The 27,353-nt window shown below is 40.6% G+C and overlaps 1 protein-coding gene across 1 annotated transcript; it reads left to right on the top strand.

The window, feature by feature from the left end:
• Positions 1 to 1,148: 1,148 nt before the first annotated feature.
• On the top strand, positions 1,149 to 26,882 carry LOC311504745 (1-phosphatidylinositol 4,5-bisphosphate phosphodiesterase delta-3-A-like). The gene is made up of 16 exons (XM_084568006.1): positions 1,149 to 1,518; positions 10,047 to 10,102; positions 10,196 to 10,307; positions 15,727 to 15,973; positions 16,243 to 16,372; positions 16,537 to 16,762; positions 18,040 to 18,241; positions 19,415 to 19,559; positions 19,881 to 20,033; positions 21,084 to 21,218; positions 21,330 to 21,483; positions 21,646 to 21,762; positions 21,957 to 22,135; positions 22,335 to 22,470; positions 23,266 to 23,415; positions 23,511 to 26,882. Exons 1-16 carry the CDS (start codon positions 1,431 to 1,433, stop codon positions 23,657 to 23,659), a joined length of 2,379 nt encoding a protein of 792 aa, XP_084424132.1. The 5' UTR covers positions 1,149 to 1,430; the 3' UTR covers positions 23,660 to 26,882.
• The last annotated feature ends 471 nt before the right edge of the window (positions 26,883 to 27,353 follow it).

The following is a 27,353-nucleotide window of genomic DNA, read 5'->3' as shown; positions in this document are numbered from 1 at the left end:
TAAAACATTAATTTTGTTCTACTTTAACCACTCTTTTGTAGAAGGACTTGTGTGCTTCAATGTGCATGGCCGAGTTTCAAACTGTAAATGGACAGAAATATGCGTGAGGCCTTAAGTTTCTTAGAAGTTACCACAAGTACCTTTGTGACCTTGTGGCCCCTTTTAATCCAGCATTGGACCAGCCTAGATGTGCTCTAGAATAAATTATGATTCTGCAAACAGACATATGCCAATTAATTTCTATTTTCCTTAACAGTGATTACACTCTAAGCTCGCAATTTAGAAAATTGTTCAGCTGGTGCTGTCTATTCAATACAGAGAGTAGCCTTCGGCAGACAGGGTAGGTGGTAGGCTGATTTGTGCATTAATCATTATGCAGCACCATTGTCCTAATTACTACGGACAGTGTTAGAGGGTTAGCTATTTTCAGTTCACCACTTTGGCTATTTCACGTTTGGACAAATGAACGTCTCGGTCAATAATCCGTTTAAATTAGTCAAGCTTCAAGAGAGATTCCGGAAATGTCAAGTGTGTGCCTTCAAAACAAAAGCATAATCAACTGCGAATTTGCGAATCGGGTTCGTCCATTTAAAAAAAATATCTGTTTTATTCTTACGTATAGTTTTTTTCTTTTTTTAAAATAGACAATATATTTTAATTTATTAATATATAATATGCTCGTACATGTAAATAATTGATTTGTGTCAACTTGTGTTATTGTAGAAAATAAAATATATTAAGAAATCGCACTATGGCATGATTGAGAAACTTGGATTGTTTCTACTTTCATGATCATGACAAAAGGGATGTTCCAAATAGCTTTAAAGACGTTTATTCAATGCAACGCAACTTTAACAGTGAAAGCAGTGGATTGGGTCACAACAGCATGTTTTCACTGGGAAATACAAATACCCTGACTGTATAATGACGCCACTGGTTACGGCTAAAGTATATATCTATCTGAATATTCGTAAATGAATAAATAAATAAAAACAAAAACTAAAAACTGACATGGAGATTTAGTGTAAGAATAAATAAAATCTGAAAATGACCAAGAATTTATTTATGTTTTTTTGTTTTTTGTTTGTTTTTTTGCATTAATTTTCACATGTACTTGACGACGACGCGCAAACTGCTTTATTTTGAAAATCCCTTCAGGAAGTTTTGATGTTTTGTGAGGGCCGTCTGATTCAGACAGACATAGCTTTATAAATCCAATCTCAGTGACATCAGCGGGCTGAAGGTTTGGCTAAACGTCTTTCCCAGCAGGATAAAAGCATGAGGAGCAGCCGGCGGAGCAGCGCCGCGGCCGCAGACACGTTCTTCTCCGCAAAACCGTCTGATTTAGACTGCTGAGACACTAGACCGGATCCGTCCACAGGGAAGGCGACGGGGGAGAAGCAGGGATAGAGGCAGAGATTATTTGCATCATGCTGGGCAACAAAAAGAAAGCAGCCCAGGTGAAGAACGGAGCCGGGACGTCCCAGTCGAAGGCCATTGATCCTCTGAGGAATCTGGGTGAGTGTTTGTGTGTAGCCCCTGCAATCAGCATGTATTCACTGATCGAGGCTTCTCAGACAGTATTTGTGATGCACTGTACTACCTAAGGAGTACCGTTATCTCCCCCGCCCCCTCTGACTGATAGCAGGGAAACGGCTCTAGATTTGCTTTGTCCTGACATTTATTAGATTACAGTGATGAGCTGTAAATTTCAAAAGCACAACTGCTCACTAAGTACAAATCCAAGTATATTTATTATATGTGTTACATCTGACACTGACCCAGCCATAGCTTTATGTACAAAACATGAATGGGATACAAAGTATGACACCTTTTTATTCTTCAACAGCACAAAAATATTTGAATCCTTCATTGGCTTCACCTCAGCTTTAATAGCAAAACTCTGCTAATAATCAGTACTAATAGACACGTCAGCTATATTTTTTATTTAATTTCTTCTGTTAGGAAATTATGTGGGACCATCGCTCAGTTTACATATGCAAATGATGCTGAGATGTATTTCGGATTTGACTGATCAGATTCTTTCTATTTGCAAAGAACTTGTCCACTTCCACGGGTAGATTAAAGTAACTTACTGTGCTGCTGCTGTCTGGTGTAAACCAGTGCATCGTATTCAACTGAGCCAAAATTCTTCAGCATCACTACTTACTAAATAAGTGATTACTATTATTATTATTTTTAAATCCACACAGGCAAGTTTTTGCATCCCTGCACTGGTTTTAAAATAGATTTTAAAATGATGGGATTACTTTTGCGGCATACCTTGCCTTTTCGACCGGCTCATTCTTGATGAACACGAACACAGTGAGAGATGGCATACTTGTTTTCAAAATTGTATTCTTTCTGTTAAAGTACTTTTACTTATTTAATATTTTCAATTCATGCTTCTTTGATAGCAAGGTGTACGTGCTTTTACTTATAGCCAAACAAGCAAAGGAGTGTAATTTATTATGCCCTAATTTGAGAGAGAATTATATGTGATAATGTGTCTTATGTGAAAAGACAAAAGACACATCCAGTTAGTAGTTATGTAAGAATATGACAGATTTCTAGATTCATGATGTAGCACACGTATAGATACTGTCACATGATATCAAATATTACAAAATCAAAAGTTGTAACTATTACGTAATTGATGGATCTAAATTATATGTATTATCTATAAAATGTTGGGAAATTATTTCTCATATTTTTCCATTTTATTTGACGACTAGTCCAAAGTCATGTGCAGTTCTGTTTTGATTTTTACGTGATTAGATCATCGACAAATTACCAAAATTCTTACAGAGCAGTGAGAAGGGTGCAGCTGTCCGTCTAAATTACAGCATTCATGACCTAACAGTTTATGAATCCTGCCTGATGTCACTAATTAGCTCAGGAGAAACTAAGCAGATGACTAAAATGAAAAACCTTGCAAGGTGCACCATGGTGCCTAACTGAAGATAAGAGCAGAGTTGTGTCCTATTCTGTGGCTCACTGTGATGTTGAGCAGATGGGATGGGAACAGTGAAGCCATTTCAAACTGTAGGCCCAGAATTAATGGTGCTTTATATGACAAATTAGAAGCAGCATGGGTCAAGTCAGTTCAGTAACATTATTTAGTCAGAGTGAGAGATTTTATAAGGAATGCTTAACATGAACAAAATTATATTTTGGAGGTGAACTTCGATTGTATGATATTGTTCAAGCTGCGTCCACTAACACAGAGAGCTGTGTCTGTCATTACGTTGAACCAGCCACTAGGAGGACATTGAAATATTTAGTTTTCACTGTGATGCTGTCCGTCTTTTAAACACAATCTATGGTGAAAGTTAAATCCTGTAGTTGGGCTGTGGTTTCACATTCAATTGTCAAGTAAATTGGATTTTTGGAAAGCTTTTCTGACTAAGAAGTCCCTAGTGTGTGTAATGTTCTGTGTGTCATCCCATGCACATTGACTTGGTGGAGATATATTTTGACACCTTGTACGCCTCTCTCCAAACTTGGGTGGCCACAGGACTCTCTTGATCTCACATGATCATGGCTACATGCCTCTACAGGTATTCACACCTGTGTGTCAGAACTCAAGAACTATCTCCTTGAATGAACAAATCCCCAGCCAGTCAGCAGGCTAATGATCTGGCAAGCGTGTTTTCTCCCAGCAAACCCACCATTGCTGTTCTATTATCTATCAAAAAGCGTGAGAACATTTAAGAGTCAGATGTGACTGCATATGACTCTTTGTTTTACTGTTAAACTTTCAGACACTGTCATAAAGCTGCCTTTGTGCTGAGAGGGAGTGCAACATATGTCACATTTCAGGAACATGAAACTATGAGCATTTCAGGTGGCAGAAATAAGAACTCCTACTGCTATGCTTTAACTAACAATGCAAACAAGAAATGACTTAATAATTAATGAATGATTAATGAGTAACTCCTGAACAAGTCTGAATTGGGTACTGTTAATAACTGTTGGGGAGTTAATGATAATGGAACCACTTGTTATATACAAGTCACTCCTGATTAACTGAGGTGTACAAATTCATTTATTTATTCATCTTCTGTAACCACTTGTCCTGTGAAGAGTCGCAGGAGGGCTGGAGCCTATCCCAACTGGGTGTACAAATTAGTACTAATAATAATAATAATTACATAACATCAGTTACTCTGTTTAGGTTGTCACTAGGGAATTAATTATAAAATTGTTAGTTTTATGACTGTGCTTTCCCTTAAGGGCACAAAAAAAGCGCAAAAGTAGTCTTCATAAATCATGAAATAACAGTTAGAACTAGTTAGTAAACACTATTTAGGATACGTCACCTGCTAGCACTATAAAAGACTATGTAAGCTAGCAGATTTTCACAGATGCAAAGCAAGATAAACAACTCCTCCCGTCTATTCCTGGACTTCATTTGAGTTCCTAGAACGTGTCTGTTATCCTCTTTTAGATTCCAGCACGTTTGCTTGTTTGTCAGGGTCACTTCACTGGGACTTTCAGTCATTTACTAGGCTACCTCATTGCCGTTTGTGGTTCTGAAACAGCAATAGCGATCCTCTGGAGGCGGTGGCTGTTACAGTACTGTACTGTGCCCCACATTGTGTCTATTTATATTTACATACAGAGTGCAAAACTGTGATTGGATCTCGATTGCTGGAACAAATGTGGAGACACATGTTAATGCTAGATGAACACATATATACCTAAAGCTGAATACATGTGATCAGATCAGTGTGGACACACATAAATACCAGGTTTTATAAATACCCACCTTCTACTGTGATCTTTGAGTTGTTCAAATCTTGTAATCCGCTCCATGTGGACTACAAAGATGTGAATGAAATGCTCAAAATATCAGTGACACAAATAGCCCTGTATCTAATAAATGTAGCTAATTCTACTCAAGAGTTTTGGCAAAATGGCTCAAGGACAGCACAGATAGAGTATTGGTGAGCATTACCAATGTCCATAGAAAACTGGAGGACAAAACTGGAGAAGCCCGTGCAAGGATTGCTTGACCCAAGCTAAACAGTTCCATCAAAGTGTCAGCCTCTGACCCACTTGGAGTGTGACGAAAGAAGAAAAAGCCAAGATAAATTATCTCCACAATTATTCTGACTGAGTGACCCAAGAGAATCTTAACTAGTGTTCAGTATAAGAAACTGAGTTTTAATGTGTTTAATGACGAAAGCTAACTTCTGACGTCAGAATTAATATATGTAAATGTTTTCTATTTATCAGCGCTAGCTTTATCGAGTACATGTGGCACTAATAAAGGAGAGATTATCTCAGGGAGCTGAGTCTGACTGTGAAGGCTTTACTGCTGCCTCTGTGTGGAAGCCAGTTTCCTTTAGTTTTGATCTTCACCCAGCAAGAAAAGACACAAAAAAGAAATCAATCAAAAAGAAACACACACACAAAAAAAACAACAACATGTAAAGTGCAAGCTAAACTTTAAACTTAATCCCATCTTGGTACTTGTCTTAGTTTAAACCCTGTATAATAACAAGCTTCCAGCCTGTTGATGGGTCCTTTAACCAGGCTCACAGACCCTGACCTCTGACCTCCCTGTAGCAGGAGTAATGGTATAGATAGAGCCATTAGCAGGTCCTTTCTGCTACAAATCCTGAGCAAGTACATTTCCATTATACACTGAGGAAATTTTGCAAAGTCAAAGCAGCGCTGTGTCCAGTTCTCGTAAATCGGTTGCATGAAAATATTTGTAATGCTGTCCAGTGAAAGGCAAACAAACCGCTGGCAGAAAAAAACTACTGGCCAATACGCATTCAGCTGTTGTCAGGTGAAGTGGTTAAACACTCTAGAAACTGTAGGTACCATATCACTGTTTTTCTTGTGTATTAGTACGGCCCACTGGCTTTTATATTTGGCCTTTATCTCAGAGTAAACATCAGCGCACTGCAACCGTACAGTACAGTGCCATAGCTGTTATTGCTGTTCATTTGATCACAGGCAGCAGTCTATATCATTACTCATGGTTTTATCACACTGGCTGATCTGGGGTGGTGTTGCGGCTGCCTGTAATTTTTAGGTTCACTGCAGTAAAGAGGTTAGTCTAGGCCACACTAAAATGATTCGACTCTCTCCCTCCCCACACATTCATCCAGCCACACACCCACTGAGTTTCTCACTCTGCTGCAACGCCGCCCTCCTCAGCTGTACAGTAGCTCACTGCTGCACGCACACACACAGGGGAGTGTGAGTGTTTGCGTGTGTGTGTGTGTTTTTCCAGTATCAAGACGCCTTTGTGAATGTAGTGACCAAGCCCATTCCAAACTACAGTGACACTTCTGTTTTCGGCTGCTGAGTCCTGCTTACTCATTTTAGGAGTCAGCAGAATTTGTGAGGGAGAGATCAAGGCAACATCGTGGCATTTTAATAGATTTCTTTACATGATAGAAATTGTTCATTAGATATTAAAAACATGTATTACTTGTATCACCATTCCTCCCATGACAGTGGGTTTAGGCTAAGATAAGAAAGCTGTCCCTCTTGAGGTTATTTTAAGCCTTTTCTCATCCCTCTGAGATAACTTACATTCCACACATTATCTATTGGTCCCTGCAGCACTGGATGGTCATTGGATGGATTGACTGAAGTGGAGAAACACAGTAGTGGAAAGGCAACCAAAATCCAGAACTTGCGACACTTGGAGAACACTAATTTGCTGCCTGTGATTGCTCAAACAAAATTCCCTCAAGAAGAACAGAATTCATGTTATTGTTAACAGCTTTGTGACAGCAGAACAAGCTATAAATATAAGACTGAGACCATCACCTCATAAAGTTGCACTAACAAAGATACTAGCAAACAGCTGGCATACAGTTTATACATAAATCATAGAAACTTCTTGATTCACTGTGTGTTGAGTTTCCCTTCACTGTTAACTCTTCTTTTCACTTTGGTTCGGTCTCCATCAACTCCTAAGAGAAATATTAGACTCTTTAGCTGCAACACAATGGTCAGTAGCTATCTGCTTCCTGCAGCTGTAGAGGCACCCATTGTACTGTGTATAATGACAATAAAGGCTTTCAGGTTTTAATAGACGACGTACATTCTTTGAGCCAGAGGCGTCAAACATATGGCCCACATGTCAAAGCCGGCCTGCCAGAGAGTCTAATCTGCCTCGCAGGGTGAAGTTGCAAACATTAACTGTACTTAATAAAATAAATACAATAAAAGCCAAAACACAACACCAAGGAGTAAACAGCAGACTGCAATGTGCCACAATGGCACTTATATTTCTTAAAAAAAAAAAAATCAGGTTGTTCATAAAATCAAATATATTTTATTAGTACATTAAATATACGCTTTTTCATAATGTACTTGTTCTTTTTGCACTAAAACAAAGGGAAACATTTGGAGTTGTTGTTATGAGCAGGTTATTATGCTGTAATGTCACTGGTCTGGCCCACTTGAGATGAAATAGGGCTTTATGTGGCCCCTGAACTAAAATGAGTTTGACACCCCTGCTACATCTGTGTACTCATTCACTTGTCCAGTTAGCCGGTTATTTAGCAGCGATGCAACTCCCAAACTCCTACAGGTACAGGTAAGGAGCTTCAGTAAATATTTACATCAAACATCAAGGAACAAGGAAACCATGTGATATCAGTGACGTTGACTGCTGGTTGGTCTGATTATTTCTGAAACAGCTGAGTCTCTAGAGATTACACGGACGGATCAAAATCAAAAAAGGATCCAGTGAGGTTTGACCCGTCGATGACCTTAAAACCAATCATTCGTGGTTAGACGGTTGTAGGCTCTCAGAGTATTGTATAAATCTCTGCGATAAAGTTCATCCACAAAATTAAAATTTTTACATATTCATGTAAAACGTGTTCAAAAGACAAGACTAAGAAATAAGTTATATTCAGTATTTGGTGACTTGTCTCCATCTTCCCGATCTGTAACTTGTTATTCAAAGCGGCCACACCCTTAATTATGCAGAACTTAAACAGATGAGTTATAAAAAATTGTCATTAAAAGGTAAATTAGCTATAGAGACCAAAGCACCATTTGTTCTGGTCTGTAAACTTTAAATTTTTGTTGTAAAGTTGGGCATTTTTACATGGAGGTCTATGGGATTGACTCACTTTTCGGGCCAGCCTCAAGTGGTCATTACAGGAACTGCAGTTTTGGCACTTCGCAGTTCATCTCACGCTTCATTTTTTAGAGGCACAACCTTCAGTTTGTTTGTCTCTCTCGCAGGGAAAAACAAGTGACAACCAGTCTTCCTGGGACTGTAGGTGTAGGTGTGCTAACGGAGAATCTTTTCACGCTTGTCCACCGCTAACCCGGCCGTAAGGACATCTGTGGGTGTGTCTTCCTTCCTCCTCGTTAAAACGGGGTTCTCTGGAGAATGGGTGTGATAGAACTAGAAGATAATTGCTTCTCAGAGGAAAAAGGGTACACTATCTTTGATTCTATAGCCTCTACGGACACAATGGCCATATGGACTGGCTAGCTGACTCTACTGCCAGCAGAAGACAGATGGAACATTCCACAAAATAATATGAAAAATATAAACAGTAAAACATGGGAATAATAAATATGGGGAATAGGAAATTGGCGTTGATCTGACTGTACTGACTTGTTGATCCTTTGCATCATTTAGTGTGCTTTCACTCTTCTGAGTTTATTTCTGCTAATCCATTTTAAGACAGCCAGTGTACTGATAAACCCAGCAGTGACGCATGCACTGTTCAAGGATAGACAGATGTTGGATGGTCAGACTACAAGTATACAAAGGGAGATTTAAGCGCAGCTGAAGTCATTCAAACACTGAAGAGGATCTTGTGCAGCTTGTAATGTCGTAGACCTTCAATAGCAGCCATGTTGATATATATATACAGTATGATGCCACAGGTCTCTGAGGGGAGGACAGGGACTGACTTCCTTGTTATATTGCATGCCCATTTTGCATGCCCACTGTCTGCCATTTCCTCATGTAGATATTTGTTGCTTTCATCACCAAAACCTGGAGTTAAAGTAATTTATTGCCAAGAGTACATACGAACTACGTCCTTGACTGTCTCCTCATATTAGAGGAAGTTGTTTGGAAATGTAACATATGCTTGTCTGCACAATGAAAACAGGGTTTTCCTTGTGGGAAGTTTTAAATGCACTTACTGATGTTGAAATGTCGGTAAATCAGACACTAAAAATTTGGAAGCAAAACAACTGCAACACACAGTCTTACCGTTAGAGATGGATAACAGCTACTGAGACTAAGAAGGAAGCACATTTGGTAATGCTGGAGGCTGACAGGAGGCTGTTTTTTTGTCTTAATAGTTGTGCAGCCAAGATGGGACTGTGAGGATGGTGAACCCTATGGAAATTTTCACGAGGAAACAAATCAAATACATGCAGAGGAATTTTGTGTTTGAGTTTGACTAAGACATTCATATTTGCGTTTTTTTAATCTATTCTAAATCACCTTGACAGCGCTGACCTGTAGGGAAACTTTAAATATAACCATTTTTACAGACTAAATGAATTATTGTGCTGAAATACAGCTGACAGCTACGTTGCCTCATTGTCATCTCTGTGGAAAGTGCCATGGGATATGACTTTAATAACAGACCAAACCCACTTAGATAAAAGAAAGCGCCTCTCCTCTCCTCTAAAACCAGTACACTTTGCTATCTTACAATTGTTTATCTTTCTCTCATGTTTCATCTTCCTCTCATGTTTCATCTTCTCTCTACCATCTCCTCCTCCTCCTGTCTTTCTCCACATCTCCATCTATATACTGACATCTCTATCCACACCCAACTGCTGGTTCAGGACCAAAATATCAGAATTACAGAGCTGCCATATGAGCTACTGTGGTCCAACAGATGTGTATATATACCAACTTCTAATTCTGACTGTGCTCTACTTTTTTCCGGCCTTTTCTTCCTCCCTTTCCTCACCACACACCCACCCTTTTTTCAGTGCCACTGACTTCAGATCAGATCAGAATTCTGTATGTGCTCCCTGCATATCTGTCTTCCTTCAACCATCTTTTTTTGTTCATGTTTTAGGAGTGCAGGACGATGAAGATGTCAAGCGGATGTTGCAGGGCTCCAGTATGGTGAAGGTACCACTGACTAACTAGTAGTTGCTGTCACTTGTAGGCTGTAAGGTTGCAATACAAAAGGCTAGTATTAATGGATTCATCTATCGTGTGTAGGTCCGCTCGCCTCGCTGGCAGAAGCGACGAACTCTGAAGCTGCTGGAAGATGGCGTCACAGTCTGGTGTCAGTCACACAAAACATCCAGCCGGGCCAAGGAGCAACAATCCTGTAAGTTTTGGGGTGCTTTTCAGTGCATCAGAATCAAGTTATTAATCAACTGATTTGACAAGGCAGCCACAGCAAAAATAATTCAACTAAAACCTGGCAGGATGCCATGCAGGGTACGAGCTTAAGTCATTACAGATTCATGACAACCACTGACTAGAAGATGAAAACAATTCATATCCAAAAGGATGAAGATTATCTGTGGAAGATACGCCGATCAGCCACACTAATAGGACCACTGACAGGAGAAGTAAATAACATTGACCATCTTGTGACAATACAGTGTTCTGCTGGGAAACTTTAGGACCTGTTTTTCTGAAGTTTTGCTGTGCAGAACAGTTACAAAAAACACACCTCTCTTTTAGATGTGGTCAAATGACATTTAGTATGGTCATGTTTCAAGCATACCACATTACTAACACACTGATCTGAAAAAATCTTAAAACCATACCACAGGCCGGCTGTTTCTCAGAGGGTAAGCAGTTTCAATCCCCAGTACATGAACCTCATGTCAAAGTGTCCCTGAGCAATGAAGCTGCTAACCAGTGCTTAGAACTGGTGTGTGAATGTGTGTGAACAAATGGGCCATTGTAACTGTAAAGCACTTTGAGTACCAACAGGTAGAAAAGTAATTTAGCTGAGTTTATTAGTGAGAATAGTATTTGCGCTCCATCTGAGTCTAACACATGCACGAATCACTTTCAGCCTGTTTCGTGAACCTTTAAACTAATCCTCAAAGGGTCTCCACCCAGACATTACAGACCATCTCCATATGATGACTGGTCACAGGCCGCTTTTCCTGAAGAGCTCAGTGCTGACTGGGCGTGTAAGGTGAAACATGGACCTACCATATCTATTTTTGTTCCATTTAAATGCTACTTTCTACTTTGTACGCAGTCTCTCCCTCTCCTCCACTATCTGAGGGTGACACACGGTGCCTTGATTACAGAGCTCATCTATTTTTAGCGGTAAGACGGCAGCCGATCCTGCTGGAGTTCAAACAGTGAGATTATAGGACATTATATGGTGGTGGGAGTCAGCCTGTGTCTGTGGTTTTGGTGCTATATAGTTAACATACGACTCAACCACTACGTTAGCTTCCCAAGTACAGTAAAGGCCTTTAATTGCAACAAGACTAAATTTGCCTGTGATGTGGCACAGTGTATGTGTGTGTATGTTGTACGATCCCTCCAATAACTGGGTGTGTCTCTTGCGTCTCCTGCCTTCACGACACCCTAGATCATTACAGACATCCATCCCTGGTTTATTAATTAAAACATGCACGAAAGAATCTGATTCATTTCCATGTCCAACCACATTTACAAGTACCGGCTAAATTCTGATTTGCATATTTTAGCCTCCATATTTGCAGCTGAAAATACAAGGCAAATGTAGAAAGTGGAAGGTTGAGATCCACACCCAGTAATTTATTCCTCTATTTTAGACCAAAGTTTGCTGTAGCCTGACTGGGTGGTCTTGTGGTTACCAACCTTTCTGACCTGTGGCCCTTTTAAATAAAATAAATAAGCTGAGTGTTCAGTTTTATTGAAATATGTCTCAAGAACCCAGAGTCTGGGAATGTGCCCACTCCCTAACAAAAAAAAAAAACTTGTTTGGTATTATCTCCGGGCTGGACCGACAGCATGGGTGTCATGTTCTTTTATTTGTTGTTTTTTGTTACATATATACACATTATGACCACCTTCCTAATATTGTGTAGGCAGTGTTGTGCAAGTTCATACTCAACAAGAACTAGTTCAAAATTCAGTTCGCACAGATAAAAGTGAACTAGTTCAAGTTCATAGTTCACATTTTTTAATTTTGAACTAAGTTCATAGACTCTTCGAGCTACTCTCGTTCACTAGAACCTCTGACTGACCTGCCCATCCATACTTAGCCCGTCATATTTTTTCCGCCACGATCTGTACTGCTTCTTTGTATAACCACTGACTGTATGTACTAGGAAATAACTCGAATGTTTGTGTGGATCACCTGCTTCTGCGGTACCGGAGGCGGCTTCTCTTTCAGCTGCACATAAAACTGAAACTCGAAAAATGATGCGTTCAGTTCACAATTCACAAAAATATGAAGTGTTCATTGAACGCTGTTCTTTGAGCACGTTCATGCACAATACTGTGTGTAGGTCTCCCTTGTGCCTCCAAAACAGTTGGGACTCATCAGAGAATGGACATGGGCCTTCTGAGGGTGTCCTGTGGTGTCTGAATGTTGTTAGTGAGGGCCTGACACTTCTCCTGTCAGTGGTCATAATGTTGTGACTAAAATCAAGTGTGATGTGATTGCCAAACACTTTCAGAGGGAAATAAGCAGCAGCGTCTGTTGGATAAACAAATCTGTTGTGAGGGAAGACACTGGATTAGTTGTGCAGATGTTTGTGTTTTGTGGATACAGGGCATCTAGCTTCTCCACTAAAGCTGTGTTAAATTTAGGCGGCATCTGTGTTATTAGTTGCCAAGCCACTGTCTCCATCACTCTCATCAACCTGCGGAATAACAGCCGGTGTGTCAGTACCCTGGGTTTTCCCAGATTACAAGAACACCTATACATGTCTCTGTGCGTGTTCTTGTCTTTGGCCAAAACGCGTGCCCTGGAAACCTTGATTTCCTGTTGACACAGAACAAGAACTGTGTGTGGACACGACACAAAATCCAAATTTAACTGAAAATATGGTATATTGTATAATACTTTTAGTATGACAAATATTAGCAGTACACAAACCCAGACAAACAGCCTCTGGTATTAAAAGGCAAAGTTATTCAAAGTAAATTAATGGAATAAATAGAGGCACCACAGATGCTGCATTTTATTGCCTTCGTGTATGCTGTGTGTATGCTGTTTAGATGTGTGTGCATGTGTAAATCAAGTCTGTTCATTTGAGAGCTCAAGAGCGTGACTCAAAATGAAACCGCCTTAAACACATACCATGCAGAGGCTTAAATAAAGACTAGTGACATGAAAGAGAAAGTGAGTTCTGTCCTTGCATTGGTGCCAGGATTAGATAATTAATCATCCATGACCACATGTCTAGAGGTGACGTCTAGATGACACTGGGCGAGTGACAGGTACACCCAGGACAGATCACCAGTCTATGACAGGGCTGACGCAAAAAGACAAACACCTACGGCCAATTTAGAATCAACATTCAACCTAACAAGCATGTCTTTGGAATGTGCCGGAGCACCCAGAGAAAAACACCAGCCGCCCACATTCAATAATGCTTTTTATGTTTTATTTGTGCCTTTTTGTTTAAAATTCACCATCATGACTCATGACCTTTTGAAAAACCAAACATGCGGTCTGTAAGCTCAAGAGGTTTTGAAGTGGTTTGTCTCTGACATATCAGAGGAATACACTAGTGTGTAATATTGTGCTGACTGGACTGTCAAAACACAGGGTTATCTGAGAAGCGCTGGTTCTACTCCACTGACGGGAAAATGATCAACAAATATGTTTGCTGACTTTGTTTTACAGTCACAAGTTAACCAATCTGAGGACTCATCTGCCGGCTAACATAAGATAGCAGAGACGAGACCTCAAATGGACAAGCTCTGCTTAACATAGCATTACTGTGTGACACCACACAGGAAATGTTTATACTACAGCAAAGAGACATGCTCTGTACCTCACCATAGACAGAAAAGCACGGCCTTCACACGCTTCAACCTGTATCTAAGACGCATGCATTACACTGTATGTGCTGGGTTCATATTCAATTAAATTTGTGAATTACTTTGTTCTTGCTCTAACTTGTTGAGAAAGCGAGGTTTGGGTGTCAGTGCAAAGGGAGGCCCAGCAATTTTGCAACACGAGGGGCTGTGGTGGCCAATCAAATACAGCCAGAAACTTGGTAACGTCACCACTGGTAACGTCACAGAGTTGTACCATTTCATCACCAGATGTATACATATGAACGGCGGAACTGCTCTTTAAAAGTCATACCAAAGCCAGTAGAGCTCCCCCTGGTGTCTGGCTGCAGTATAGGTCATAAGCTCCACCTCCTCCATGTTAGTGGATGGGACTTGGGCCGAGCTAAAACACTAAAATACATGTCAGTTTTTTTTTCTAGGATGGTTTCAGTCATTTTAGGTAGTTAATATAATGTTGATGCATGTTCAACTGTCATTTTTTTTGGATAAGTTTCGTTTTAGTTATTTGACGCTATAGAAACAGGATGTGACATAATGACGACCACCAGTTGCACCACGGTCTGGTTTGGATCTGCCACCAGACATGACAGGGACAGACTGCATAGAATTTCATTGTTACCGACCTTCCCTCCATCCAGGACCTGTACCGGTCCAGGGTCAGGAAGCGGGCTGGTAAAATCTCCACAGACCCCTCACACCCCGGACACAATCTATTTAGGCTCCTCCCCTCAGGCCGGCTTTATAGAGCACTGTACACCAAAACCACCCGCCACAAAGACAGTTTCTTCCCCCAGGCTGTCACTCTGATGAACTCTGAGCAGTCACAGAGTATGAGACCATCCACAAGAACAACAACTATAACTCTGCATTGATTGTATTTACTCATCGTACAAAGTCCATGTATATGATCCTGTATATATCTTCTCTTATCCTTTATTCTTCAATTTTTTTTACTGGAGTCAAATTCCTTGTATGTGCACACATACTTGGCCAATAAAGCTGATTCTGATTCTAAAGAACACCCTTTAAAGGTTCTGGGAAACACCCAGTGTTTGATTTAGGAGGCTTAAATGCCAAACAGGAAACAACAGTCTTAGTAATTAGTTTGGTGTTTTTCCTGTGGCTTGAGGCTCTATTAGTGCTAGTGAAAAAAAAAAGAAAAGTCAGCAAATTCTGGGAAGTATTACTGGTCAGACTGCCACCCGTAGCACACTCCAGCAGTTTGGTTGTTCAGTATGTTTTGTTGCATGAATAAACACCAGATTCACCAGGTGAATATACACCTGGTTTGTCTGCACCTCATATCTCACTCAATCCCATTACACTACTGAAACGACACAGCACTCTGAATGGGTCTTTGATCAAGGTCACGGCATAGCCTATAAACAAGATTAAATAAGGGCAACTGGACTTGGTTAGACTTGGTGTTTCTTGTTGAGACTGGAGTCTCTGGAGCATTATAGCATAAAATATGATTCATTGGCGAAGACAAGCAGGATCAAAACAGAGTCTTCCATTCACAGGTTAGGGTTAGTGTCAAGTGTCAAGTTGTTATAGACCCTAGGCTTCAGGTGGGCATCATGCACAGATGTTTAAACCCCAACTCCCCATCAGTCTGAACTGTGTCCCGGGACGTCTTCAAGAAACCACACAAATGCAGTAACCTGTTTATCAGCTTTGTTTTTTGGCTAGTTAAATAGACAGATCTTGTTATTTACTCAATTGTTCTTTCTTCTTCTTCTTCTTCCATCCTTTAGTCTCCGTCTTGGAGGTGGAGTGCGTCCGCGAAGGTTGCCAATCGGAGACGTTGCGTCCGCTGGCTGGCTCAGTACCCGAGGGCCGGTGTTTAACACTGGTCTTCAAAGGGCCCCGCAAGAGCCTGGATCTCCTCTGTCAGAGCCAGGAGGAGGCTCAGCACTGGGCACGTGGTATCCGAACCCTGCAGGGGAGGGTGGAAAACATGACCCAGAAGGAGAAACTTAATCAATATCCTTGCCCGTTTGTGTGGAAATAAAATATTGTGCACACAGAATTGTAGAACTGCTTTTACTGTATATAGGTTGGCCCCTTAAATCTTGCAAAGGCCAAAACTAAAAGGCCCATTGTGTAACAACTGAGAAATGACAAAAATATGTTGGAGTAAAAACTCCATTGGCACTAGTAACATAACTACACATTAGTCCTGTGATTCAGAGCTCCAATTGCAACTCCGACTGCAACACAAATATTTCCTTGGCCCTCTTGCTTTTTCCTTGACCGTGGTTTTGTGTTACCTGGATTCATGCTTACCTGAGTCGGGCCGACCAGAACCACGATGATAAGATGAGCTATGATGAGGTGCAGACGTTGCTCCAGATGATCAACATTGACCTGAATGATCAGTATGCCCGCACCCTCTTCCAGGTAACAAAACACACACACCAGGATGTCAGGCATTAGAAGGAATTTATTTGCCTTGTAATTCAATGTATTTTATGAATCATAGTCCTTCATTAACTGTGTATCGTTTGGACCAGTGGAAAAGAGATGGATATACTAATTAGTAATCATCTGTATCTTACTCATAGAAATGTGACCGGTCAGCTGACGGTCGGCTGGACCATGCAGAGATTGAGGTTTTCTGCAGGGAATTGTTACGGAGACCAGAACTGGATGCTGTGTTCACCCGCTACTCCGCAAATGGCTGTGTACTTTCCACTGTGGACCTGAGAGATTTCCTGAAAGACCAGGGGGAGGATGCTTCACTCACCCATGCCCAAAGCCTCATACTCACCTATGAACTTAATGAATGGGGTACGGTTCAACAAGAAATTTCACAACATTTATCCAGTTGGAGATTTACAAAGACATCTCTGAAAAACCAATGCATGCTACCTGCAGAGCAGCCAGATGGGAGATAGGCTAGCTAGTCAGTAAAGATGTATGTATATAAAGATTCATTACCCAAAGAGGTGTTACCATGTGGAACACTTCCAACTAAGCAAAAGAAGTTTCACAAAGCCACTGTCAAGGTTTGTCAAGTTTGAACCAGAATTAAAAATTACATCCAGGTTTCTTGCATGTGCACAGACATTAGAAGACAGATGTCTTCAAATATACACTGAACAAGCACAACATTATGACCACCTTCCTAATATTGTGTAGGTCTCCCTTGTGCCTCCAAAACAGTTGTGACTCCTCAGAGAATGGACATGGGCCTTCTGAGGGTGTCTTGTGGTGTCTGGCAACAGAATCTTGTTAGTGGGGGGCCTTTGGGTCCTATGGGTTGAGGGGAGGGGCCTCTGTGGATCATGCCACAGATACTTGATCAGTTTGGGATCTAGTGAATTTGGAGGCCAGGTCAACACCTTGTGCTGTTCTTCATGTTTTTTGAGTTGTTCCTAAAGCATTTTTGTGTGTGTGCCTGTGTCAGACTGCATCTTGCTGGGGATGGCTGCTGCCATCAAGGAGTGTCACTGCTATGGGGTGGGGGTGCCTGGTCTGGTCTAGGTGGGTGCTACATGTCTAAGTAATATCCACATGAATGCCAGGTCCAAACGTTTCCCAGCAGAAAATTGGATTGTCACAAGATGGTCAGCATTATTCACTTCTCCTGTCAGTGGTCATAATGTTGTGGCTGCAGTGTATTTGTTTTTTATTCCTTCGGTCTTCTTTTTGTTTTTCCCTCAGTATGTTCGGTTTGCTGCTTTCTTATTTATTTTATTCCTTTCCGTTAACGGACACTAGTCATGACAGTTTCTGGTTGTCACAGAAAGTCAAGCAAGTTTTCTGATGGGCTACACCCACAGATGTTCCTATTTAAACCTCAGCTTCCCACCAGTCCCTTAGAACTGTCTGGTCTAGGTGGGTGGTACATGTCTAAGTAACATCCACATGAATGCCAGGTCCAAAAGTTTTTCAGCAGAACATTGGATTGTCGCAAGATGGTCAGCGTTATTCACTTCTACTGTCAGTGGTCATAATGTCGTGGCTGATCGGTGTAGCTGTAATTTACAAACTGCTCTTTGGCTATCAGCACCGTTATTTAATAATTCCTGTTTTTCATTTTCTGTGCCTTTTGCCCAGCGCAGCCCAGAAGAACCAGTTCATGACGGCCAATGGTTTCACCATGTACATGCTGTCAAAGGAGAACTGTGTGTTTAACCCGGAACATGCTATAGTTTACCAAGACATGAACCACCCATTTTCTCACTACTTCATCTCCTCCTCCCACAACACCTACCTCACTAAGGACCAGCTAACTGGGGACAGCAGCACTGAGCCATACATACGGTAGGACAGCAGATATTTTACATGCATACTTATTGTGTAATTAACATTTGAACTGTGATCATTTTGTACTGTAACCATTATTGACAAGTGCTACAGTATTACTCTTAGCATTGAATATATATCATTTAAAATCCTGAGAAACTACAGGTAGAGCCTAGGGTTATCTTGAATCAGCAGCATAGAGGCACTTTCCTTGGTTTAGTATGGCAAATGGTTCTTAATATTAGCAAAATGGTACTTGAGTAGTGGTAACACTTTGAAACACTCCTACTCACAGCTGACACATCTCTCTGTGGAGAAGGCAGGGGAAGATTTACCTGTGATTTTGGAAGTTGTTGAAATACTCTGCAGTGGCAGGAGGGTATTGGTGAATTAGCACCATTCAGTTCTGTCCAGTCCACTGCATGGAAAATTACAAGGAAAAAATATCAGAGAAGAAGCTGTGCACTGCTCTGGGAGGAAGGTGTGTGGGATAACTAAACATAAATAGTTAGATTCTGGGAATACCAAGAATGTGCTGCAGGGATCCCTGAGGATGATTATGACTGAGGTTCATTGCAAAGCCTGATGACGCCTTGACACAGATCCAGGTCAGCGTGTTAGTCTAAAAGGATGGGTGGATCAGCGCTTTAGTCGGATGGTGTTTCCATTTTTGCAGCATGGAATTTTCAACTTAATTTGCAGGTTTACAACGACGAGATGATGAAGACCAACTAAACCTATCATTAGTTATGGCAGCTCTCGGGCTAGAATGCCAGATTCGGGAAAGAGGTGCAGGTTCTGGCTTCAGCGTGACAGACATGAATGTGAACACAGCTAGTCTCTGGAAGACTGGTGTAATGGAAATTTACTAATACTCTATATAATCTCATATATCCTTTGTGTTCTCTTTTTGATGAGTATGCCTGGGTATGCCTGGAACTGGTATGGTTACCATGCACATGCCATAACTGTCCAGATAGACGAGATTAAAGGACTTGATCGCATGAATGCATCCAGTCTCTTAGTTTCTCACCAGAATCTATCTCTGTACCGAAGGAAGCTGAAGACTTAAGTTTCCACAACAGCTGCTGAAAGAAAGAGATAAAAAGAGTGTACTTTTTTGATCCTAAATTACACCTCTACTAACAATATATTTGCTTTAAAAAACCTGACTGTTGGATTTTCTTCTAGAGCTCTGAGTCATGGCTGTCGCTGTGTTGAACTGGACTGTTGGGATGGAGATAAAGGGGAACCAGTCATCTACCATGGACACACGCTCACCTCCAAAGTGCCCTTTGTCGAAGTCATTGAGACTATCAACGAGTATGCTTTTAAAGTGAGTACTCTCCTGCACTCTACTGAAAACTTGTAAAATATAAAGAAATACAGTACTAGACTATATTGCCTCTATTACATTCATGCAGGCATATAGAGTACATTTTAATCATTTCTAAATGAATGAATTCTACACATTTGTATGATAATATATTTTTATAACCCTAACTCAAACCCTGATTGAACAGGGTATGTATAGGGTTAAGTATACAGTATATGTACAGTAACATAAACTGGGTACAGGGCAAGTTGTGGTATGGTTTAAGGTTTGTGGTGCAAATCCTTTTCTCCCTAACTTTCCCCAACTACCCCTCTCTCCCAGGCTTCTCCCTACCCTTTAATCCTGTCCCTGGAAAACCACTGCTCTGTGGAGCAGCAGACAGTAATGGCTCGACACCTGCGATCCATCCTGGGGAACAAGCTGCTCACCAAGCCCCTCAGTTGCCAGGATTCTCGTTACTTGCCCTCTCCAGAGGTAAGGAGTCCCACGTTTAGTTTCTCAAACTATTTAAATTTTGAAAAAGTAGTAGCAGACCTGAGAAAGGATACCAAATCTTCCACACCTCTCTCTCCACCAAACACTCTCCCATTGTCTGGCAGAATACTGTATTTTCCTAAACGGTATTTCTGTCTGGGTGCAACTGCTACTTTGTTAGGATTACACGTGCAGCAGAGAGCAGACTGTTTGTCTTACACAGGAACTCTGCGGCCATCTGCTCCTCTTCGTCTCACTGAAGTATGCCATCCCATGTAACCATGACATCCTTGCGAGGGTCGGTGCGCATGATCTGTGCCCCAGTAATCACGCTCCCCCGAGGCACCTTTGAAATATGTGTCGTTGCCTCGTAGCCACTGTCACGTGTGTGCCTCGAGGATTTTATTCTCATGTCCAGTTTTATTCCTCTTATTTCTTACCACTGTTGTACACTATGTAACTAGCTGCTGTGGTAAAAATAGTAGCACTGTATTAAAAGAAGGCCAAGCATGACAAATTACATTGTTGCAGAGTCATTGCTGGAATCAATGGTGTTGTATTTTTATAGTGCCTTTCTACCTATTAGCACTCAAACACATACCCACTCATTCACATAAACAAACCGCTCTATATACTGAGCCACAGCCTCCCCCACAAGTGTTGGGAGAGGCTGTGGAGTAGTGGTTAGAGATGCAACCAGGTTCACCTCCCCCTGTGTCCATGGCCGAGGTACCTTGAGCAAGCACCTAACCCCCAAACTACTCCCTGGGCCATTATTAGGTGTAACTAAGTCATACGATTGGCTGAAACTTTACTTGTTTTTTTGTTGCACTGCAAAAACAGTAAGACTAAAGTTTAGGCTTTTTCGCCCAGTAGTCTGGACACACCATTGGATCAGGAGGTTAAAGGTCATTTATTCTAAAACCTACCATGATATAATAGCTCTAGCTCTAGTGTTCTTGCTAGAATGTAAAACTAGTTTTACTGTTATACTAGTATAATTTCTAAACACGTTGTTATTGTCTGTGCAATTGTTGATTGGATGGGCAGGATCTTAAGGGTAAAATCCTGGTAAAGGGGAAGAAGGAGAAAACGGAGGCGGATCAGTGTTCATCCAGCTCATCAGACCTCAGCTCCTCAGATGAGGAGGCCAGACGGAGCGAAAGCAAATCCAAGCAGAACAAGGTTGGTACAACGCCACCAACTCACAAATCAGAGGAACCGTAGTATAGAATATCAATGGAGAGTAAAGTGACAATGAGCATTTGTAATAATTTAATGGTTTTCTGATCTCAGCCAGGTGTTTCTAAGCTGAGTCCAGAGCTGTCAGAGCTAGTGGTGTACACTCGCAGTGTTCCCTTTAAAAGCTTTGAGGAGGCTGCCCGAAACCCAGCAGCAGACATGTCGTCCTTCTCTGAAAGTGAAGCCCTCAGGCATGTTAAAGACTCAGGTATGATGTGTGTGTGTGTCTAAACTTACATTCAAGGTTACGAGTAAGAGCGGATTGGAGGCAGTTTCTTGTATTTATTGTGTTTTATTCAGACAGCAGAAGTGCAAAGCAGCTTAGCATCGTAGTGACTGAACTAATTGAACCTTTGTCCTCCCCCTCCAGGGATGTATTTTGTCCGTCACAACAGCCACCAGCTCAGCAGGATCTACCCCTCAGGCCAACGCCTCCAGTCCTCCAACTATAATCCTCAGGAGATGTGGAACGGAGGCTGTCAAATTGGTGAGAGTTTGTTTTGTTATTCTATTCTCAAGAGAAGCAGACACCAGTAAAGAATTGTCGCTCATACTGCACGTAGGTACATAATTCTTATCTTTTTCTGTTATTATGTGCTCCACCCTTCAGTCTATGGCACAAAAGACATTGTTCAGATAGACGTGTATTCTGCTAACACTACTGTGTTGTCTATTCTCCAGTTGCTCTAAATTTCCAGACACTCGGTGAGCAGATGGACCTAAACCGAGGCAGGTTCTTGCAGAATGGTCAATGTGGGTACGTCCTTAAGCCTCCCTTCATGTGCCAGCCTGATACCACCTTTAACCCAGAGAATGTTGGAGGAGGTCCTGGCCACAGTCCTGTCCTGCTCAGTGTTCGGGTAAGATGGTGCCAAAGCAGCCCCAGTTTATTATTTTATTCAATCTAGAACTACAGGAGAATTTTGGAGTTGTATTTGACTCCTGTATGACCAACATGACCCATGAAGGAAATCTGGACCACAAACTGTACTGCTTCTAAGGTACGCAGATAGGTGCTCTCATGCAATGAAGATCTTTCTTTCTGTGTTAATATTCCAGATTATTTCAGCTCAGCAGCTGCCCAAACCAGAATGGGAGAAGCCTAGTTCCATTGTGGACCCTCAAGTGTGGGTGGAGGTCCATGGTGTTCCCATTGACAACGATAAGAAGAAAACTCATCATGTCGACAACAATGGTATTTACCTACCCAACTGACAAAACAGATGACTGATTAGTCACCTTCTGCAGTTTTGTGAGGAAGAAGGAGTGCACACTAGACCAAACTTCATTAATATATACTTAAAAATACACTGATCAGCCACAACATTATAAGCACTGAAGGGAAGGGAATAACATCAATAATGTTGTTGCTATGCAATGTACTGCTGAGAAATTTGGTCCTGGTACTCATGTAGATGTTATTTAGACATGTACAGCCCACCTAAACGTTGATGCTGACCATTCACCCCGACCCCATAGCCCCGACACTCCCTAATGGCAGGACAATGTGGCCTTCCATAACACAAAAACTGTTTAAGAACAGCTCAAAAAATATGAAAAATAGTCCAAGCTGTTGACCTTGGCTTCCAAACTCCCCATACCCCAAACTGATCAAGTATCTGTGGCTTGCTCTGGATCAAGCCTGATTCACATAGGTCCCTCCAAAGACTCCCCTACCAGCATCCTGGTACTAGACACTAGAAGACACAGTCAGAAGGCCTGTGTCCATATCCCCATGCACCTGAACTTTGTGCAAGGCAAAAGGGAGAAATAACCAATACTAGGCAGATGGTTTTAATGGTGTGGTTGATGAATGTATACACAGTAATTAATAGTTCATCCAGGTTCAAATATATTTTTAAGTAATCACATTTGAAATTGATTGTTCAAGGGCTAATTGAGGATGGGAACCACATACTGCATGAACCTGAGAAGTAAGCCAGCACATATAAGTGTAAATGAGTGTGTTAGTAAGTGTTCTTTGTTTCAGGCTTTAACCCACGCTGGGACTGTACCTTTAACTTTACTGTCCATGTCCCGGACTTGGCTCTTGTCCGCTTCATGGTGGAGGACCATGATTATACCTCAAGCAATGACTTTCTGGGACAGTACACCCTGCCTTTCACCAGTCTCCGTACAGGTGCGTGTGGAATCGGGGAAAGCAAAAGCTTTTTTAGGGATGCCAGCCCAGTATGTATACCTGCTCACCTGACCTCCTATCCCTTCCCTCTTCAGGTTATCGTCATGTCCGACTCCTCAAGCTGGATGGTTCGAGCCTTTCACCCTCCTCTCTCTTTATCCATGTAAAGATCACCCCCTGTGAAAGAAGTCCCTCCAAATCATCAGCAAAATCGCCGACCAAGTCTGCAAGCAAGAGACCCTAACGCCATCTCTAACCAGTAACATGAACATCCTATGGTGGCTGACATTTCTGCCTGGATCTAAACACAAGATCCGGGCCTTAAATTGTAAAAGGCAGAGTGTATGACCGTCTCTTGCAGGTCTTGCAGGAATAACGTTGTCCTGTTTATATTTTATGGAACAAGAGGAGAACTAGTCCAACTGACCAGTATTTCAAAGTTATGAAGAAAGAAAACATGTTTACAGCTAAGTTTGTTATGCATGCCAGAGACGTTTGAAACAAAACGCATGGCAATAGACCAAATCTCACTTGGTGGGTTTAAGAACACTCCAACAAAAACCTAAGGACAACCCATTGAACCAGCATGCTGGACTACATTTAATGTTACGCTTCATGAGACCACGGCCATGGTGCTAAATTTATAAATTTCTGACTCCCATTGTTTTTAATTACACATCTATTTTTAGAACAATTTTATCTGACTTTTCTGGAAACTAGTAAAAAGTATGGATCCTTATTGGAGATCCTTGAAAAAGACATCAGCCATAAAACAATAAAAGATATATGAGCATTTTCCAACCATGTTTGGAAGCTAAAAGTATAGTATGTAGAAAGAACTGTTGTGGTCCTAACTGCTGGTAATAACTCCAATCATACTGGTTATGAAGGGGTCTCTCACCCACTGCTCCAACAGACTTGAGATAAAGTCCACTGTAAAAATACATTCTAAAGTACAGTACATTCTAAAGAAGTTGTTAAGTTGGACTCGATATACCTAGCTCACTGCAGGCTGGTTTGAGTTGTTAATTGATGAGATGAAAGTTTTCATACTGACAATCACTTAGTCCTCCATGATAGTTATAAACTTATATATATATAATCTAATAGGATTTTGCATTTAAATTAGAGAATTAGCCATTTTATTGCATGAAAATGCACTTTGTCCTGACAACTCAAACAAACAAAAAAAACAACAACAAATGGGTATCCAACCCACATCTGAACAAGGAGTAACTGTTCAGGTACATTACTGAAGGAAGAAGCATGAATTAATGTTTGAACCTAGGGCCTTTTACAAGTTGACTTTTTATGCTCTTCTGCATGCATTTTGTAATCTCCTCTAACAAAGACAATGGTTGGTTGTCCATCGCCGTGTTTCAGCCCTATCCGTGAATCATTGATTGACTGATTATTTGACTGGGGGTAGGCCCATCTGCTGGGGGTCTCTCGCCCAACATAAACTAATAATACCCTATCATTGTATGTAAGGCAGTTGAAAATTGTTTTAAGACGTTAGTGATAAAAAAAATTCTAGTTTTAAGGTTTAGTTGTTTCATTTTTTGCAAAGCCTTCATGTAGTATGAGACTGATGGATTTCAACATGAGTAGTAATACACTAGTGGCCTCGTACTGGACCCTTGGAGTGAATTGTGAAAACAGCTTTCAATTTCTATGACCTACCTTCTAGGATGACGCAACCTGAGCGGTGATGAAAAGAGTAAGCTTGTCAACACAACAAGCCATTGCAACACATTCTTAGAAACACTGTAGTAACATGTTTACTGAAAATCTCTGTATGGTTGCAACATACCTTACCGCCAACTACACCATTAAGGTCTGAAATCTGCTCGGATAAAGCTGATTACAATTTTTTTTCCCTATATACTTGGATGAAAGCTACCTGGGAAAACAGGTTTTACAAATCTCCAATCCTAGGAACTTTGTTTCTTGTTATCAAATCTGAGACATAGTGTGCGGAACAGGGATTGTAACCAAGTGTATGTAAAAGCATGGAGGATTGTCGTCTCCTTTACAATTACTCTGCCGCATGTTACCACGTGACTGAAGTTTAGAAGGTTGGATTGTTGAAGAAAGCTATGTATAGTTATATATATATATATATATATGTATATATATATATATATATATATATATATATAGTAAACTGATGTTACAGTATTCCAAATCCTTTCTTCTATATCAGATACTAATACAGCTCTTAGTGAACTTGTGCTACCAGTCTGAAATGGGGCAACTTACCGAGTATAATATATGAATAGCCGTGTGAAAAATAGACTTTATAGATGACAGAAGACTGGATCTCCATGGTAAAGAACAGCTCATGTTTTTGCCTGTCTAATGTCACTTTGCATTTAAACCTCAATCCCAGTACAATATATTGTAGCTTAGTGTTGATTAAATTCAATACATTTGTTGTTTCTTTTTATCTGTGCTTGACTAAAACCAAACTATGTTATTTCGTAGCTACACAGTTTATTTTATATTATGAATAGAATTCGCTCAGTTGTGCAAGATGATGATGTGCACTAGATAGTTCTGCTGCCTTACTGCTAGCCTATTAGAGGATATATACTGTACAGTACATCAATATGCTTCATAGTTGCAATGAGTTTTCTTTGTTATATCCACTTTGTCAAAGTTTATTATGTGTTTATTGATGATCCTGGCCACTGTGACGGAAAGACTTTATTTTTGTCTGCTCAGATAAGATTTCAATTTTATGTTAGACGTCACTCTGCTCAGTCACGTACTAAAAAAAATGTTTTACAGTTTTTCAGTGTTAGTTTTAGAACAATAGTGTCTTGTTGATTGACGTCTAGAATGCTAGGCAAATTAATATATTCAGCTGATCTTACAGAGAACCTTGTGACTTGAAGGAGGTTTTCATTCAGGGCTGGGTACTGGAAAACACTTTTAGTATTACTCTTCAACTACTGTAAGGTATGACATAATCAAACTGATTGGAAATATTTGACATCATGGAAAGACTATTGCAGGAACATTGTTGTTGTCAAATAAATCATGATTCAATGGTGTGCCATCAGAAAGTTCTTTGGGATTAGTGTAGAAATCTAAAACACAACCGAGCCCGTTTGTTGACAACTTTGCACTTCTGTAAGATGTCAAGAACTGTAACATCTACATACTGTATGTGGTTGAGAAAAATACCAAAGTTGCTTTTTTTTCAACTGACGTTGTGATACAAAACTGTAAAACAAAAGCATTGACATTGTTGTCATTTATTTATTGTATGTGAAGCATTAAACAGCTTTTGTCCTAACAAACTGTACTGTAATCAGTTATTACTTGTTATAAACAGTTTGAATATACACCATAGATATAGAACATCATGTAGAACATATGCTATCTAAAAGATCCTGGGAATAGTATTGTTATAATTAGAAAGTTTGTCTTGTCTTGGCTTTTTTTTTTTAATGTATTTAACATTAGCCTAATGTAGCTAGTAAATTACTTTATGAGTTCATTAGTTTTATGTCATGTTTATTTCAGTTTTTTAGTTATTGTAACTTGATAGCCTACATAATTATATATATGTACGTATGTATATATTCATGTGTGTATGTATGTATGTAGGTAGGTAGGTAGGTAGGTAGGTAGGTATGTATATACATATATACAAAATAAACTTTTTTTTTATAATTGTGAATATATATTTGTGTAAACAAACAGTTTTGTATGTGTCTGACAAGTCATCAGAGAACTTCTGCAGGTGGCAGGACCCAGAGCTGGACTGGAAATCAGAGGTGTACAAAATGAACAGAAAGTACAACTCTGTGGAAAAAAAAGTAAAAGTCGCTTGTGTGTAATTCGTTACCTAACACAACTGGAGATATACAGGCCAGTAAATAAAAGTGGTCCCAACAGTAATCCCTGAGGAATGTTACTGGCAACTG

This window comes from Chelon labrosus, assembly GCF_963514085.1.
Source record: "Chelon labrosus genome assembly, chromosome: 19".
Lineage (NCBI taxonomy): Eukaryota > Metazoa > Chordata > Actinopteri > Mugiliformes > Mugilidae > Chelon > Chelon labrosus.
This window is presented reverse-complemented; position numbering and strand designations above follow the sequence as displayed.